The 18494-nt window shown below is 44.5% G+C and overlaps 1 protein-coding gene across 2 annotated transcripts in view; it reads left to right on the top strand.

Annotated features, from left to right (window-relative positions):
- Positions 1 to 18494, top strand: part of LOC142590541 (cardioacceleratory peptide receptor-like) — a 232110-nt gene that overhangs the window by 192078 nt on the left and 21538 nt on the right. For both annotated transcript variants that reach the window (XM_075702738.1, XM_075702739.1), the window contains exon 3: positions 18310 to 18413. In XM_075702738.1, the coding sequence (XP_075558853.1) occupies positions 18310 to 18413 (104 nt within the window). The remainder of the gene's footprint in view (positions 1 to 18309; positions 18414 to 18494) is intronic.

The raw sequence follows: 18494 nt of genomic DNA on the forward strand, positions 1-18494 counted from the left end.
GGCAATAAATCCACGCTCCAAGTCGCTGTCAAAACCTTCCATTCAACAGCAGTGCCTACCCATACCCACATTTATAGTTACCAATGTTGGCGTAACAGAGGCTCGTTGAAGAGTGACACGTATGCACGCAATGTTAGTACCCAAAGCTGGTCCGACGATTGGTCTTGAACGCTCTTTCCTCAACAGCCTGATGCGTTACTCATTCGACCATCGACTACTCTATGACCAAGACAGGCAGAAGCATGGTTAAATACATATATATAATCATGCATACCTACCTACCTACCTACCTACCTACCTACCTGCCTGCCTGCCACCTACCTACCTACCGACATACATACATACATACATACATACATACATACATACATACATACATACATACATACATACATACATACATACATGCATACATACATAGCTAGCCCCCTAAAAGTGCGTGAAGTACCCTGCGAACGCCAACGCATTAAACATTTTGCGAACCTCAATGAGCAGTCACAAAGCCTGAACTTGAAAGGTCTTTTACAAAGTGTCACATCGGATCAACAACTACCAGCTTAATTGCTACATTCGTCGTTCCAGTTAAGCAGGGTACAATTGAATTAAATTTTCACACGCGACTGCACCTACGTCGGCATAATTTGCAGGCCTCCATGCCGCTAAGACCTGCGTCACCAAAGAGCTGGCACAGAATAGGTCATATTATGTGACTCCTAAGGCAGCTCTTCGCAGTATCAAGTGTGCTTTACGTCTGAGAATTTAGAGCAGATGATATCAGACATCTGGGAAGCACACCACGATTCTCTGGAAACAGGATGCAGCATAATCGTTCAGTGGGTTCCTGCTTACTGTGGCATCATCATCAGTAATTTTGCTGACAGGGCTTCCCGCTCTGCCAACGAAGACACCCAGACGTGTCCAATACCTTTGGCGAGAACGGACACTGCCAGGGAGCCTCGCCTGCTCGCACGCAAAAAGATACAAGGTTTCTGGAATTCAAGTACCTACAATTGCTAATTGCGTAAGCTGGGCCCCTTGCTACGGCTACAACTGCCATCTAGCCTTTTCCGTGGCGAAACAACCTTGCTGTGCTGTTTGGGGCTGGGCGTGCCGTTCACGAACGCTTACTCTTATTGTACAGTGATGGCAGTGAGCCCGATGTGCGAATCCTCTTGGTGCGAGGGAACCTTCGAGCACATTTGTGTACCTGTGCTCGCTACGACGTACAGCGCGTTTCTCTCAGGACAACTTTAAACCGACTGTACTGGAAGCCGTGCTCTGACTCAAGAATACTCGTACCGGGGCTACACCTGTCACTGGCACAAAACCCAATTCGTGCACTAGTACGCGACTTGAAGTGTACCTGTTTAAGAGAATGCTTAAAGGGTCCCTGTGCATAACTCCACATGCAGTCAGTGCTCACTCTCTCCCTCTATTCCTGTTTCTATTCCCCTTTTTCCTTACACCCAGTGTAGAGTAGAAACCGGGCGCTCGTCTGGTTGCAGTCCCTCTATTCCCTTTCCGTGCTCTCTCTCTCACCAAGTAAAGTGTTCATCCATGAAGCTGACTGGTCGCAGCAATGTTTGAACGCTGTAAAGACACACTTAAAAACTTGGTGGACGCTTAAGCTTCGTTTTCAAGAGTAGAAGGCGATAGCGTTATTGCACCCCGTTTGTTCCGCCCACTCATTCGCTCTGCATGCTCTTGAGTCACACAAAGAGGAAACATGCGCCTGAGCAAGGGTAACGAACCAATGAACTCGGTGTCTCGGAGGGAAAAACGACCTACGCGATCTAACCGTCGGGATCGGCACGGACAATCGGGCCGCGACGCGCCATGAAGGCGGACGCGATCATGGGGCTGACGCTTCGATGGGATCGTCCTCTATCTCGCTTGGGAGCACCACGCAGACGCATGACTCCTTACTAGCAGCATGACGCAAATCGCAGGGGATGCTTTCCCACCAGACGTGCCACGGCGCAGCGATCACGTCAGAGGCGTGCCGCATCGGACGCTACACCTAGGAATCGCGCTGTGAGCGGAAAGGGGAGCCTTGTCGCCAAAACACGAGGGTTCGAATGACGCACACTAGAAGTTGGAAGGGGAGAGAGCGAGAAAACTTACCAAACGCAAGGGTATTGGGGCATCCTCGCACTGGTCCCCGCACGGCCTCAATGCGCTCAAACGAGACGAAGGGGAGAAGCGGGCAAGTGGCGCGCCATCTGACAGGTAAGCGCCATACATTGCGAGGAGGGGGTCTTCTGTGTTTGACGCAAGATGGCTCTGCGTATGTGCCAAGCGCAGAAGAAATTTAGCGGAAACGTACTTCGCTACGCGTTTAACTGCGACTTCTGTAATTTACATGCTCATAATTACCGATATACACTGCAGTATAACTTTCTACATCACGTTTCTAAGGCAACACCACGTTCACTAGAGGCCCTTTTGTCCCACTTTGAACCATCGAAATCATGGCTAAGTGGTAGCATCTCCGTCTCACACTCCGGAGACCCTGGTTCGATTCCCACCCAGCCCATCTTGCAAGCTGTTTTTATTTATGAATTGCATTCCGCCATATTTCGCTCACGGCTGCCGACGCGGCGACACCGGCTTTTCTGCGGCACGAGCTCCTTAACGCGCGTTAAAAACTTGGTAGTCAGCTCGAACTCGAGTTCTGATTGAGAGCCTCTGTTCGACACAGAGGCCGAGAATTAACACAGTGACATGGTGGTTTGAATGGCAGGAAGCTGTGTGGGAGCATGGTACGCGTAGAAATGGTACATTCCGATAAGTAAATACGCTGCGTTTACATGGCAAACAAATGGGACAATAAAGGCTAAAGCAAAAGTATAGAGTGCAGAGATATACTTTGTTCTGAAACTGTTCCCAGGCAAAAGTATAATACAGAAATGCTTTATTTAACTGCAGCGTACCTGGGTCAATTCTCATCCTACCGTCGTGTTTGTGTGTTATTCATAATATACTGAATGAAAGTGTAAAGCCGTCCTGGGGTCGAAATTTTTCGGTAAAATTTTATCTTTGCTTTCTTTCCACAGGCCTCAGGGAGGAATTACAAACAAGGGATGAAAAAGAACAAACAGCTTCGAATACGTCAGTATTAAGTGAAATGTAACAGGTGGTACCTAAAAAGTTATGCAAGCAAATAAGTACGCAGAAGATCAACTAGTTGAAGGAACACAGCAAAATGTTTTGCGCATAATTGAAAAGAGCCGATACTAGGATCTCTTGCTACTCTTGCTTTATACTAACGACGTTTATATTGTAGCCTCGCTGGTTTGTGTTTTACCATTTCTGTATTGCTACATTTAGTTATTTCAAACGGATATTTAGTAATTGCATGCTACATATAGCGCGGATTGCACCTTTTAATGAGAATTTCTTCGGTAGCTGGTAAATAATAGCCTCGGTTACCTTAATGACAATGGTCATGTTGCAAATCAAAAAGGTTCACGTTATGACGCCACAAACGTTCCCTTAGGGCAAATATTGCAACAGGGACATCCATATGGCGGCCAAGCATAAATCATAAGAATATCCATCTAAGACTATCCACACAAGCTAACCAACTTTATAATGTGCTCTCATGTGCACCAGCGTCACAGTTAGAAATTTCCCAACAGTATACCTCTAGCAGCTGAGGATGAGCTTAAATTGGAGTGCAATGGAAGTAGTTGATTTTGTGGAAGGAAATTATGTAGCTCCTCCAGTGGTTGGATTTCTGCTAAGCAACCATGACTTCACTGCTGGAAGAATTCAGTTTCGAAACTGCAACACGTGTTATAAAGTTAATATTAAAATGGTTGATTATTCAATCTTTTCATTTAGCTACCTAACATTGTGATATGTCGCCGAAGTACAATGTGTGCCTTTCTAGAGTTCTCACGCGTGCTCAAGGGGCAAAGGAACAACACATAGTTCAAGCAATAAAGAGGGCATTTACTGCAAATTTCATACCCTAATGCCTGCTGGCCGAATTGTCCCCGAATGAACATGCCGACGGGCACGTGACAAATTGAGGAAGTCCGACTCGCCGCGACCTGATAGCGAGGGAGCATGTTCGGCCCATGCTGGACACCGACGCCAAATCTTTCTCCTGTACAGTCACGCGAACGGTGGCGCGTTCGAACGATCACGTTCTTCCATTCCGGGGTCCCGCTACTAGGCCTTTTCTGACACGTTACCACGAAGCGGGCCGGCGAACACGCGAAAGGCGCGCGCTGTTCGGCGACTCCAAGACAACGAAGTAGGGCCAACTCCCGATCGCTCTCGAGTAACAGCGCCGTTAGCTGGTGTTACCGGCGGAACACTCGCGCCATCTCTCGTGTTATGCTGCCACAACACCAACCACCCCCAGCACCAAACTACGCGGCGAAGCCAAATTACGGGAGACGCGAGAGCTGTGCAGGGCGAAGAATGTGAGGGGATGCGTGAGAGTCGAGCATCCCCACACCTCTTCAGGCACTCCACCTTGGCAAGACGTATTGTTCTATATGCTTCATTCAATCGTTGCGAAATCTGTTCGAAGATAAAAAAGAAGAAAACTGGTGGATCCCGCGTACATTTGGAGATCGGTTATAAGCAAGCGAACTTTTTTTTTGACGATTACTGAAATGTACTCCCTTCTCCTTCGTAACCTATGTCTTGCTCAATGCGTGCTTTCATAAATGTTTGTTAACTTCACTTCTTATTCTACACACGGCTACCTCGGCTCATTTCCCTGCAGCCGATTTCTTCAGTTTTGTGTGCGCAGCTTCGCTTCTTTCATTTTTTCTGCGTGCGCATTCGGGCAAATTTATATATATATATATATATATATATATATATATATATATATATATATATATATATATATATATATATATATAACTCTGCGACAGCTCGACCTGCCTATGAACTGGCGTGCGCTGCCGTATTTTGGGGCTTCTGTGCAGCGTACCCACACGGCGATATGCGCATGGGCGCGGAGAAATTCATTTAAGTGTCCGATAGTTTTCATTGTCAATATCATCTCTCTTTCGTTTTTTGCTCATCGATTTCTTAGATTGGTTTTGTCCAGTTGGAACGGCTGTTCAATAAAATTTTCCGACATTATAATCACTTATACCTCTTTATCGCAAATAACCATTTCTAAATTCATACCTCTAATACATTCTCCAAATATGTCCGATTCTTGACTAACACCCCTTAGTCGGTAGGTGCCACTATCTCTAGAGTCATCATCATCTTCATCATCGCCTATAAGCGCCGCATACCCATTCCGGGAGATTGGGAAGGTCTGGGAACATTGGGAAGTGCCTAGTGTCAAATGTTGTGACCAGAATAGGCTAAAGCGCGTCATCAGTTTGCGCACGGGCCAGGAGAAACAGAATTTCCGTAATGTTATTGCACAGACTACCTAGTGGCGCTTGTCAGATACTATGTAAGCGTTATTTCTTCTCACTCTTCTTGCACAAATGCAACGGATGATTGGCTCAGCCTCAGAGTTGCGCAGATTGCGGATCGCTGTGTCGAGGATGAGCCAATGTGCTGCAAGCATCGCAATGATCCGTTGCAATCACGTGATTGTTGAACCTAATTATTCGGAATGAACTTTGTTGGGAGAAATTATTGTAAAAGAAATTACTCAGAATTATGGTTAAGTATTGTAATAAGAATTTCTTTTCATTACCCTTAGTATTCTAGATCAATATTATCCGCATCATCATCATCAGCCTGGTTACGCCCACTGCAGGGCAAAGGCCTCTCCCATACTTCTCCAACAACCCAGGTCATGTACTATTTCACCATGTTGTCCCTGCAAACTTCTTAATCTCATCCGCCCGGCTAACTTTCTGCCGCCCCCTGCTGCGCTTCCCTTCCCTTGGAATACAGTCCGTAACCCTTAATGACCATCGGTTATCTTCCCTCCTCATTACATGCCCTGCCCATGCGCCATTTCTTTTTCTTGATTTCAACTAAGATGTCATTAACTCGCGTTTGTTCGCTCAGCCCAATCTGCTATTTTCTTATCCCTTAATGTTATACCCATCATTCTTCTTTCCATAGCTCGTTGCGTCGTCCTCAGTTTAAGTAAAACCATTTTCGTAAGCCTCCAGGTTTCTGCCCCGTAGGTGAGTACTGGTAAGATGCAGTTATAGGGCTTGACTAAAGTAATCGTAATAGTTCCTAATTAGACGTAGGCGACTTAAATTACCTTACTTATTCCTGTTCAGGCTGAATCAATGTCGCGTTAATTGATCAAAATTAGGCCTAAGTGATCTTAGATGCCCTAATAAAATTTTATTAGGATGAGATATCGTACCTAATTATTCTTGATTAGGTTAGTTATTTAACACAAATTATTGTTAATTACCGTCGCTATTCTTGTTAACTATCAATTCATTATCATCGCGCTTAAGTAATTTCGTCGTAATTCATCTTATTATTATTTTATTAAAACAATTTCTTCCTAATATGTACCCTGTACTCACTGTCTCACGCAGTCATAAGGCATTTAGATTTATACCGGATAGGACCTGATGTTCATCTGTGGAACACATTATGTCACGCGTTAACAGACAACCGAACACAAAGATTTCCGAGGGAAGTGACCCTACATTGATTACGCATTAAAAAGCATTTGCACCGAGTTAGCTTAACCGATGTACGTGTAGTTACTCCATTATTTATAATGTGGGGCTGAAACTTAGTAAGGAGACTGCCATCTGCAGAACCGATCATGGACTGTCTATATCGCCAGCGCGTCGTAATTCGAAGCACCGCTATCCAAATCAACGCCACCGCAACCGAAGCATTGCGAGAAAGCGAACGGATGCTTGGCAACCAGCAAGTCCTATTAACCGAACTCGATTAGAAAGACAGTTGCCTCGCCGAAATGAACGCCGATATCGAAGAGCTCGTGACCGACAACAAATACAAAGCGGAATTCACAGAAGCGCTTGTTTACCGCGAGAAGATCCGTCACGCCATCAGCCTGGTTCGTTTTTTTCTTATTTCCCGGGCCGCCGTATGATTACCTACTGCTTTCAGTCCTTTGCGAGGACAGCAAACATTAAACACAGGCCGTCCACTCGCTAAGCACACGAACATCAGTGCAACCGCTGGAACATCTACGCAGCGTAAGCAGCAACTATCGAACCTTCCGATTGAGCGAAGGGTGTAGTGCCAGCTAATACTGAACAATGGCCAGTTTATCGCCGACACGGGGCTCCAGACCACAGCTAGAACTGAAAACAAGTTAGCGCTGCCAGTAGCTCAACCGACGTTACGCGACGCCAAACCAGTCGCCGAGCAACGTGCGTGGAACGGACGTCAGTGACTAGCCACGTCGCAAAAACAGGCCTGAAAAAAAATCTCTTCACATCTACGCCCTCGCGGTAATAACTGCGCATAATGCGGGAGAATCAAAGCCTCTCGCGCCACCGTCAGAACCGCAATAAACAAAATCACCATGGCTATTGTTCCTCTCACCACCGTTACCCCAGCGAACGGAGGGAATACCACCGGCAAGGCCTCACTCGATACCGTAGACCCGAGACCAGCATGCCGACGGCGTCAAGGCCTTCCCATCATCGACAACAAAAATGGACACAATATGCCACAACTGCCACAAGAATCACAATTAAGCTTTGCCATTGGAAAATAGCACTACGTGCAGTCATCCACCTTCAGGTTGCCCCAGCGAGAGCGCTATATCGAGGAAGCTACAACCCGGGCCAGCTCGCATGCGACTGAACCGATATATTCAGCCAAATGCAACTTCGTCGACCAGCAGCGCTACATTCCATGTTAACACCGGTAAGTCAGTCATCGCCAGAGATACCCGACGACTTCAATTTCGACAATTTCGGCGAATGCCGAACTAAAGTGTCGAATTCTTCCGGCACTCTTATGACCTACCGCGGCCCTCCGCGTTGAGGTAGCATGGGAACCCTTCGAGGTGTCTACATTGAGGAGAATCATGACATGCAAGACGTGTCTATGATCTACAGGTGAACATAGAAAAGGTAGAAACCTCCTCAGGCTCCACTTCCATTCGTTCATGCGCGATCGATTGAATCATGGACATCTGTTCCAGCCTGGTGGGACGCTAGTGTCAACCGCTGTTGCCACCGCAGCCAGTGCATCAAGCTGTTGCAGACTCGGAAAGTCAGAATTTCGACCACCGCAAGGTAGAAAACTTCGTTCAAGTTGACGAGAATAAGGAACAAAGTTTAGACGACGACGTAACCCCACTATCATCATCAACCATCTTGTCCGCTTCCTCGTGGGCGGCAATGTGCTGAGGATGGAAGAGGATGAATTCGCGCCATCATCTCGCGCATGGGTTTGGCCAAACGGGGTTCCAATGATCAAGTCGCCCCGAGCTTCCATAACTGGCGGATGCGCAGTTACTTCGTTAATTATAGTATCACATGCAGAGTTTCACCATATGTAGTGGCCGAAGCTTGCTACTTGGTCACATACCGACTGGTAAAGACCCGGTGGGACGAGCTGTTGTATAATCGAAAGACGGCAGCATCCACCACTCGCAATGTATGGGGAAAGAGGAAAGCAAAGCTTCGCTTAAAAAACAAAAAAAAAACTAAACAAATACAATATATAATTCTATGGCGCTTTTTTGTATACATGCTCTTGGCATTGTGCAACGGAACTGTTAGACATCCCGCACGGATTTACTGCCAAACACAGAGAACGCCTCCCCAGGGAGAGCTTCTACCGCCCTGAGGTAGCGTGGCGAAGCTTCTACGTAATGTCTCATCGTTTGAGCGGTTCTTAAGCTGGGGGAGAAAAGTAGATAGATATTGAGAAGAGCACAAAAAAACTTTCATAGACTTTCGTACGTAGGCCTGCCTGGAAGTGATAATCCTCTGTAGAGCACTCTTGAGAATGTCGAAAGTTTTTATTGAATGAGCGCAACAATTTTGAAGTGATGTAAGATGCCTGAGTGTGAGATAAGCTGAAGGGCAGAAGAGAAATTGCAATTGCTGGTTGGTACGATCACCTGATATGGCGAGAAATTTGTGCTACTTTCTTCTCCGCTAAAGCGATTGCATTATCGACGTCCATTGAATCCTGATAGCGTGAACTTTACTGTATATAATTTTCTTGATTCTGGTAGGCAACTTCGGTCGACCAATAATTTCTGCCCCCATCGCTCGAAGGCACTGCGGGAACATGACGGTGAACTGATGCAACTAAGCTCACTGACAGTACGATATATCTAAAGCAATGAAAGATACATCCGTAGAACCTCTACGCAAGTTAGACTGCGGACGATGTTACACCATAAATGGCTTATCGAAAAAAAGAATCAAATGAATTCCTTGTTTTCGACACCCGAAGTAAAGAAAAGAACACAGTCAAAAGTCACAATCGACTTATCGCACGACTATATCCGATAACTACGTCAAGTGAGGCATAAAAATTTACGTATAGTTTTGAGTGCATCAATAGTAACGTACATCATACATACTTAATGCTTACAAGATACATATAATACCTAATTAGTTAAACAGGTTCAACTGTACGGACAGTTTTTTCCAAGTGCAATCTGTTTTTCAGCTTTTCTGAGGAATCGTATCCTTCATTCGTGTTAGTGCTCAAAGGTAACGTCAATTCTGAGCAGTAATTCGAGCGTCTGGTGGGCTGTTTAGCGCATTCATTGCTACCTTTGATAAACGCGGCAGTTCTTGTTTCATAGCAAACTACACGTGCACTACTTGGAAATAACGCCTACAACACCATATTAGACGTCATTCGGTATTCTCGACTGATAATTGTGTTACACATTGAAGAAAGCTATACATTCCTAGATTTATGCACCATGGACATGGACGGCAGCTTTCGCAGGAAAGGTTGTTTTATCCACCTATAATGTAAACCTGAAAGGATGAGTGCAAATGTTTCATTTCATATTGTTTCGAGAAGGCTTTTGAACAGTACAGATTTCTTCTTTTACACTTCAGCCCCTGCTATATACCAAGGTGTGTGCAAAGGTTGGTGAGTTTTGGGTCGTTCATTGTTCTCATGAAAGACGCATAGCTACGCTCTGCTCTTTGACATATTTTCCGATGCGCTTTCAGTATTTGAGGCAGAAGTCATTGTGTGAATATAGCGCAGTGATTTCTGAGAAAACCGAAAAGAACACATAGGCAGAGTAGGTCAATGCACTTTCGTAAACACAGTGTGCATCCCTTTACACTTTTCACCATGCAAACAAGAGTGTAACGTGTTCCATCTCTTTTAAAATTGAAATTGACGCGTCTCCACATCAAGTCAGCAAAGTCGCCTCAAGGTATCCGTCATTTTCTGCAATGGCTCCGTATGTACTGGGCATATGAGAACGCCACCAATTTCATGCCCTCTACTGTCCTTATTCTTATCGCTTTTTCAATATATGTTGTATTGTAATATTTACGCATGCATGAACTGTTTTTACGGTAGGGTGCTTAGCAGTCACGTACACACCGTGCCTGATCTCATTCTCGCTATTCATGTAAGAGTTAAGCATCTAATTCCTTTAAGATATTCTTGGGTCCTTGAATGTGCTCAAAGTGAATTAATTACGTTTGGAGCGTGTAGCACCATACTCACATGGGGACATTTTCTTTAACCACTTAATTTGCTAAGAGCGATTCCGACATGATGACTACTGAATGCGCTGCCCATGCTACACCATTTCTTTTGTCAATCTGCCGCAAGACGCACGGGAAATAAAACAAAATCAAGTGAGGGCTTTGTAAGACGCTGTATAAGACAGTGCCTGTAGCGAAGTCTCTTCAAACTTATTTTCCGTCGCCCAAGAGATTTTTTTTTGCGTACGCCTTTCTTCTGTTCAGCCTCTCCTAATATCTGAAGTCTGATCGCCTGCTTTAAACGGCACTGCCGAAGCGGGCGTCAAGTGGCTCACATTGGCACAAGAGCCGAGCACTTCGGACACGCTCGTTGTTACGCAGAGTGAGGTCAGGCACGGTGAGTACGTGACTGCTACGCGCCCTACCGTAAAAATTGCTCCTAAATGCTTTAGCTTTGCAGTATAAGATAGACTGGAAAAATGAGAAAAATAAGAGCAGCACAGCGCTTGGAATTGTGTAGCGATCATATGATGCCAACATATACTTAGCCAAGGAAAGGCTTTGACACTGTATCGATGAACTTTACAATTGTTTCGGAGTGTTTATATTTTTGATGTCCCTAAACTTCTTAGTAAAGATAAATTTAAGAAGAGGAGGGGGAAGGCTGTAGCTATAATATTTTGGCGTATGCGTCTCGAGGGATATTTTAAATCGGTTGGAGCGACTCATCCGAGTAGGGCTGGCTAGCACTCCCAATGCTGGACGTTTTATATGCCCGAGGGAATGGACGCAGGAATAACTGCTTTTCTATCGCCGCTAGCCGTCAATTTCCATTATATCGTTCTTTCTTCATTGCCAGTTATGTTAAACAATATAGAGCCGAAGTTATTCATAGCATTCGCAGTACACGACCGCACACTGGAAAGTCTTGGCTAAACGTCTACAGAGCGTATGCTTGGAGGTTGGCTACATTTTTGGAGTATGTAGTATGGCACTACCGCTAGGGTACTGTGGCGAGATTTGCACATTGCTATAAGGAAACGCTGTCTTTTGTTTCTGTTCATTTTATGTAACGCGTATGGGCAGGTGAAATGACTATTCTAGGTAGATCCTGGAGGATGTAGGCATTAGATTGCCGTGAAAGTACCGTTCATTATGCGCACATGACAATTTAGGTAGTATTGACTTCTCCTACACTAGACTTCAGATATTCATTTCTGATACTTACAATAATGTTTAATATTGTGAAACAATTTGCGAGGCTCGCCGCACACATTACTCTAGTTGTTTATGGCACTGACAGATTGAAAGCTTCATTTTAAATGAGTTCGTATACATTTTAAAACTCATCAAGCACAAAGCTCCTAATCCGCGTGACAAATATATTAGCATCAATAAGTATACAAGCGTAGTTCGCTAGCAAAATGTCACAAATGCTCTAATTTTAGGTTGTGTCTTCGCATCACGATGCAAAAAATACCATTAGAGTTTGACCAATGTACGGGTGGGGAAAATATTTTCATAGCCTAATTTTCTTTCTCTCTGTGAATTGTTTCTGGTGTTGACTAAAATATTGCCTGATGATGGTAATGCAGATTGTCTTCCTGGTATACGCAGGCCTGCACAACAGGTAGGACATCATCGAAGCACCGTTTTCAATAGAAGCCAAAATATAGAGAAGAAATTAAACTACACAGGAACCATGTGGAATGAACCGTGGAAATTCGTTATCCTGGAGGTCTTGCACTGGGTGAAAACTCTCCCTGCGATACTGCCGCTGGAAAACTGAATTGCCACCAGAAAAAAAAAGTGCTGTAACGACTCTTGCCTGGAAATTCGTTTTTGTTATGAGAGAGCATGAAATGTGCCCATTCAACGGAAAATCCAGTGTCTGTAGCAGGAAAACGCCACCTGAATTTCCGCTGGAACGACACCACGACACGAGCGCTCCTCGACGACGCAGCAGAGGGAGTGAATGGGAACGTGTGCTTGCACGCCATTGCGCCCGCTGTTGCGTGAGAGGACAGGGCATCGTCGCGACGCCAAGTGACCAGCGCGCCTCAACGGGGCATATCAAATTAATCGCAAATCTTCTTTTAGCCGTAGACAATACATTGTTACTGCGAAAATAGGGGGACAGAGAGAAAAAAAAAAAAGCCGCATCAGCGCAGCTTTGCTGCTGTAGCCACCCACACAGCAGCAGTGTACGACGATTTGTTATATGTTTCAGTTATACGAACACATAAGCAAATAAAGAAACAGTCATACAACACCGTGACAAATGGATAGTTACAAGAACAATTAAACAGCATGCATACTTCAACGAACAATATTATACGGCAACGCGACGGCGTGGGGCCCGACGCGTTGCCGCGGGTGAGGCATTCGCGTGAAGCGCGCGTGAGGGTGCCGGCGGCTCGGGTCTCGGAAGCCAACGCGCGGTCCGTCTTTCTCTCTCTCTCTATCACTCGCACTGGACGTAACTATTTCGCGTGCCTGCAGACATGGGTGGCCGCTGCTCTTTCCTCGGCCTCTCTTTCTGATTGACGTCGGTGGCATGCGGCGTCCTTGATTTCTTACCGATTTCGCCCACACGATTCCGGTCTGCACCTAATATGCTAACGTAGAAACGGTGCAAAAAGATAACCCGCGCCAGTTTAATCGCAAAACATCATAACATAACCTGCAGCAAATGTTCAAAACAGTACTCGCAGCGCAAAAGTTGAAGGACTACCAAGCGCTGTTCAACTGGACATTAATTCTTTCCCATTCGCAACTGTTAAGAAGTGCTTAGGTGTTCCCCGTTATTAAATTACAGCCCTTACGAACAGCCGCTTCACGTCCCGCTTAGTACTTATTGCACACCTTGTATGTCACTCCGTCAAATGAGAATACGTGGGCAACAAAAGGCGAATGTTCGCAAATTTCTTTGAAATGGCCTGTTTTTTGTCTAAATCCTGTCGATCACCTCGGGCGATCTTATTCAATATGCAGCTAAGCTCCAGCTTGCCATTGTATGGGCAAGCAAGTTGCCACTGGGATGAAAACTCATGGCAAGATCTTATATGTATCCAGCAACTCGTTTTCATATTCCAGAAGAAGGAAACTGTAAAAAATTTCATGGAACGCGCACGTTCGCTATTACGTTTGTGCAGGACATGACGGGTGTCTTAAAACGAATGATCCTGCACTTACTATAACAAATAACGGTCGTAAATGTAATGAAAAAGATCTCTTTCAAAGATTGAAGTTAAGAAAATGTTAACCGTATATCCTAGGAAGAGATACAGGTGCCGTGGACGGCGAACTTTGCAATGTTGTGTGCGCCCTGTGGAGAGCGCGCGTAGTGCCGGTATAAGGAAGTCGCATGGTTAGCCATGAGCTTCGCCGTACCCTCTATCATTATGAGTAATCCACTAGTATGCGACTTTGAGCACTGAAATAATTTCACAGGCGCCCTGAGGAAAAGCTCGCACTGGTGGATAGGGCTCGCAAGGTGTCCATGGATGGGGAGGCCGCCCAGCACAGGCGAAGGCTTCAAATCAGGCATCATTGCAACATTACAGAGGCCAGATCCCAAAAGCAGCTACATGGACTTGACTAGGATCATGATTAACTACAAATGGCATACACAGCGCACCTAAAATCCATTTAACGCAAACAAAATAATAATAATAAATTACATAACGAGGAAAACAAAAATATAAGAAATATCGTAAGTGACAATATAATAGAAGGATATAGCAGAATAGATGGCGTCTAAAATTAAGGGAAGGTGATGAATAACACTGCCGGAATAAATGCCATTTCAGCCCTAAGACTACACTATATAGAATGTAGTAAAATATACTTCGCTTGCTGAGACCAGTAAACCATATTCATCTTCATCAAATGAAGCTCGCTTTCATTTTCGAAGTGTTGAGCAGTCGCAATGCAGCCGACGTCCTGGCGAAATTTATTCCACAGGTAATGCGCAACAGCGTGCCTCGACAAAACTGATGACACATTTTTTTTGTGAATTGATTATTGCCGCGAATTCGCGTACGAATGGTTGCGAATAATTTCACAATGCTGCATATCAATGTTGTAATTCTAGTCATGAAGCGGGATTCCACGCTCAAGTTTTTCGTTGCTCCTCGTTTTATTAGCTGCAACCCCTTTCTGCGGCTAAGCCGTAAGTGTCATTTAACTTAATGCGGTCACGACCTAACTGCATCACCCGACCCGGACAGAGGTGACGTGTATGGTTGCTGGCTACAGCACGTACAGTAGGATAGTGGGACTATTGGAAACAAAATAAAGTGCGTATACTTGCGTCTGGTTTTTTTTATATGTTAATCCCTCGTTAACAGTATCTCGTCTACAGTCAGCCCACATTCAGTTCACACCCGCGGCTGAAACTTTTTTCTTTATATTTAAGGATGAACAAACAGGAATTTGTTTCTTCCGTGCACAGAAATGATTCCTTCCGTCCCGGATCTGTTTCTTTACGAAGTGTTTTTGGCTATGCTCGCGGTGGTTTGATATGGGTGATCGCTCTTCGTTGACCCACGGCAAACTTTCCATCGGAACATGATGTCGAAGCTCAAACGTGCCGCTGATATTGAAACGCTTCATTTTCGCCGTTCCGAGCTCAATCATGCCGAAACATGCCGTTGAATTTTGTAGGCATAACTCAGGAAGATCAACAGGAATTCAAATGGTAATCGCGCGCTGCGCATTCCTCATTTTCTGAGTAAAGAAGTAATGTGCATTTTTCAATCATCCTACAGGCAGAGTACGATTGAGGAAAAAGTTGAAGAAGGCATGGTTGTAATTTCTTTGAAATATATGAGCGTGCCTGAGAAATATATTTATTTAGGCGAGGTGCTTCGTTAAGTGATTCCAGGTTTACGCATTCGCTTTGCTTTTAAGACAGATATACACACGCACCGTAGAGTCTTTTTGAATGAACTCGTGGAGTTTATGCGCTCAGAACGTGGGTGCGTGACTGCCCTCTGTCACAGTTGCGATTTCCTAACACAACCAAAACTTTCAGTGTAGACCACAATGAGATAGCTGCTGTACATTTTACAAGTTTTGATTGCAAGCGCTCAAACTCACGCTCGGTCAAATGGAACTAGGCTACCATACTAAGCGAAGGCAATACAAAGATAATATTACACCGTCAAAACGTGTCTTTCACGAAGAAAGCTGGGTCACAGAGGTATACTGAAGTTGAACTTTGGGTGTCCAGACAAGTTGGCTATTGTTTAATATGTTGCCGCAGGGGTGCGTGCTCAATGTCTATCATAGCTTTAGACGACTTGATTTGTCAAGCTCAACGAACTGATTTGCGTCATCGCAATAACACAAGCGCAAAGGTGACAGTGTCAGTTAAGCCCGACACTCAAGCAGACTCATGGGATGTCAAGTATGTGGTGACTATGCCATTATGTTGGCTATCGCTGTACTAATTTAACAGGTATTCAACGTTTCTTTAACTTCTATGAGTCTATGCGCCTCGTCATAGATACCCTAGGCGCTTGCATCTCAATGTACTAATTCTGACGCTTCATATTGTTTCATGTACCTTAAATTCAGCAACGTGTTACACTCCTGTAACACTTGAAGGCGAAACATTGCTCCACACGGAGAAGGCAATTAAGTTATATCAACGGCGGGGTCAGACTTCTTCAAGGAGATACCGAGCCGCTGTGTGCAGTAAACATGTGGCTCGCTAGGTCGACCTCCTAAACGAGACATGGGAGCACCTAATGCACCACTTAAGAGTTCGGTCTTTCTGTCGTTCCTTTTTCGTTCTTTCGTTTCCTTTTTCTTTCTTTCTTTCTTTCTTTCTTTCTTTCTTTCTTTCTTTCTTTCTTTCTTTTTTCTTTCGTTCCTTTGTTAATTTTTTCTTTCGTTTATTCATTCATATTCATCCGTTGCAGCTCTCCTTGCTTACAGGAGTGTGAGCCATTCCTGATGACAGTATTTCTTGCATCAGTGAACCAGGAGTCGCTATTAAGAGGAAGCTTTAGCTCGGGCCCAACTCCGACGCGGCAATTTCAAATTCGTATAAAATGTAAAAACGCTTTTCTGAGATAACCCCTGGAATATTCTTAATAAAATTTCTTGCACTTGAGAGACAAAGGTGAGTAAGTACTAGTGGCTATTAAGCGCAATTTCAATTTACAGCTTGGATCGTGTTAAAAAAATTTTTCCGAAGTTCGTAAGTTCACAAACAAAGAAGCACGAAGTTTACAAATTAATAACTCTCCTTCAAGAACCGTTATTGCAGCCCTGTAAACGGCATCGATTGGATCATTCAAAGCGGACTAATTCAGTATGTCAATTTATATTACGTGAATCTGTTGCGTTGTGTGCGCGGGTTCTGCAAAATCTGAACTTACACATAAATTTTTTTGATTAATCTGTAAAAAATGGAATTTGTCCGCTGTAGATGTACTATGATATGGAATTCACAGAATTGTGATATCGTCATTCATTCCTGAGTAACGGAGCTGTAAACTTGATAGCTTCGTTTTCTGGAGATTTTCCATTTCTGCCAATTTCTTGTGTAAAATTGGAGATATAAACCAGAAATTCGAAACGAACAGTCACTAGTTATTAAAGTTTTCTCCTAAAAGCAACCAGCCTCGTGAAGTTTGGTGCAGTGGTTACCATGAAAAATGAAATATCATTTTAAATGTGTTTGGATAGGAGCCCCCGAGCTAACGCTCCCTCTTTAGGCGAAAGCCTTAGATCTCCATGTTTCAAGGTCACGTTGTGAGGCACCCTGCTCTCTAGTTCGTCCTTCTTCCACATCGATTTTTCGACATCGCTGTCACATCAATGCAGCTAATCATCCCAAGGAAAAGGCACAGTTCATTAACATAGAGTTAATTAAGGCACTCAAAATAACGACGTTTGGTGGGAGCCAAACCCACGAAATTTGGTGTTAATTTGGCGAAGTTAATTAAAGTACCGATAATTAGGATGGCTTTAAATAAGGCGCTAGAACGCACGGCCTTTAGTTGGAGAAAACAAGTAATAAGAACTAACAAGGCATTCGAAAGAGAACGTCAAATAATTTGATGGATGTCTCTTGAGCACGCAGGCTTTCGGCTCACCCTCATGGGCATACGTTGAAGTGACTGTCAAATTTTTTGCGGGTATGAGCCATTGCAACGAGCAACTTAGCGGTTCAGCCTTAATCAAATGTTTCTTAATAACTATGGGCTGTCCAGAGGGCCCACGATGCGGCGGTCGGGCAAGGCCTGACTGTCCCAACGTGGGAGCGGCCCGCAGCACGCTGAGTCGCGTACCTCAGGACCTTATTAAAGTTTTGCATCCATCCATCCATTAATATTGTTAAGTGTGCTGGTCTTATTTTGGACCTCCTAAAATTTTCCGTTCTTCACATTAGCATACGTAACACGTGTCTGAACTATTTGTTACTGGTTTAATACGCAACTCTTGAACTCAGAAATAACTGTACCATCTTGCGCTAATTATTAGCGCTATGGTTCCTTGTTGTAACTTTGCAGCTACAAACGATGGCTAATACTCACAATGGACATCATCCCCGCAGAAGGAAACGAAAACTGAACATAACAAGGCGACGTTCAGGAAACGAGAAACTTGAAAATTACTCATTCATTAATACACGGACGAGAGAATTTTGGATGGACATTCTTCATCAATGCAACCTATTTTTTACTCTCTTCAGATCTCGGCGTCGGGCTAGTGAGCGTCCTAACCGACATCATCTGGAAGACAACTGTCGACTGGCACGGAGGCCACTTCGGTTGCAAAATCGTCAAATTTGCACAGGTGAGGCCTTCATTACCACTTGATCTGAAAAAGGGTTAGTCAGCTGTCGTACTGGCAATTCTGGCGATGTATAGTACCTTC

This window comes from Dermacentor variabilis, chromosome 8, assembly GCF_050947875.1.
Source record: "Dermacentor variabilis isolate Ectoservices chromosome 8, ASM5094787v1, whole genome shotgun sequence".
Taxonomy (NCBI): domain Eukaryota; kingdom Metazoa; phylum Arthropoda; class Arachnida; order Ixodida; family Ixodidae; genus Dermacentor; species Dermacentor variabilis.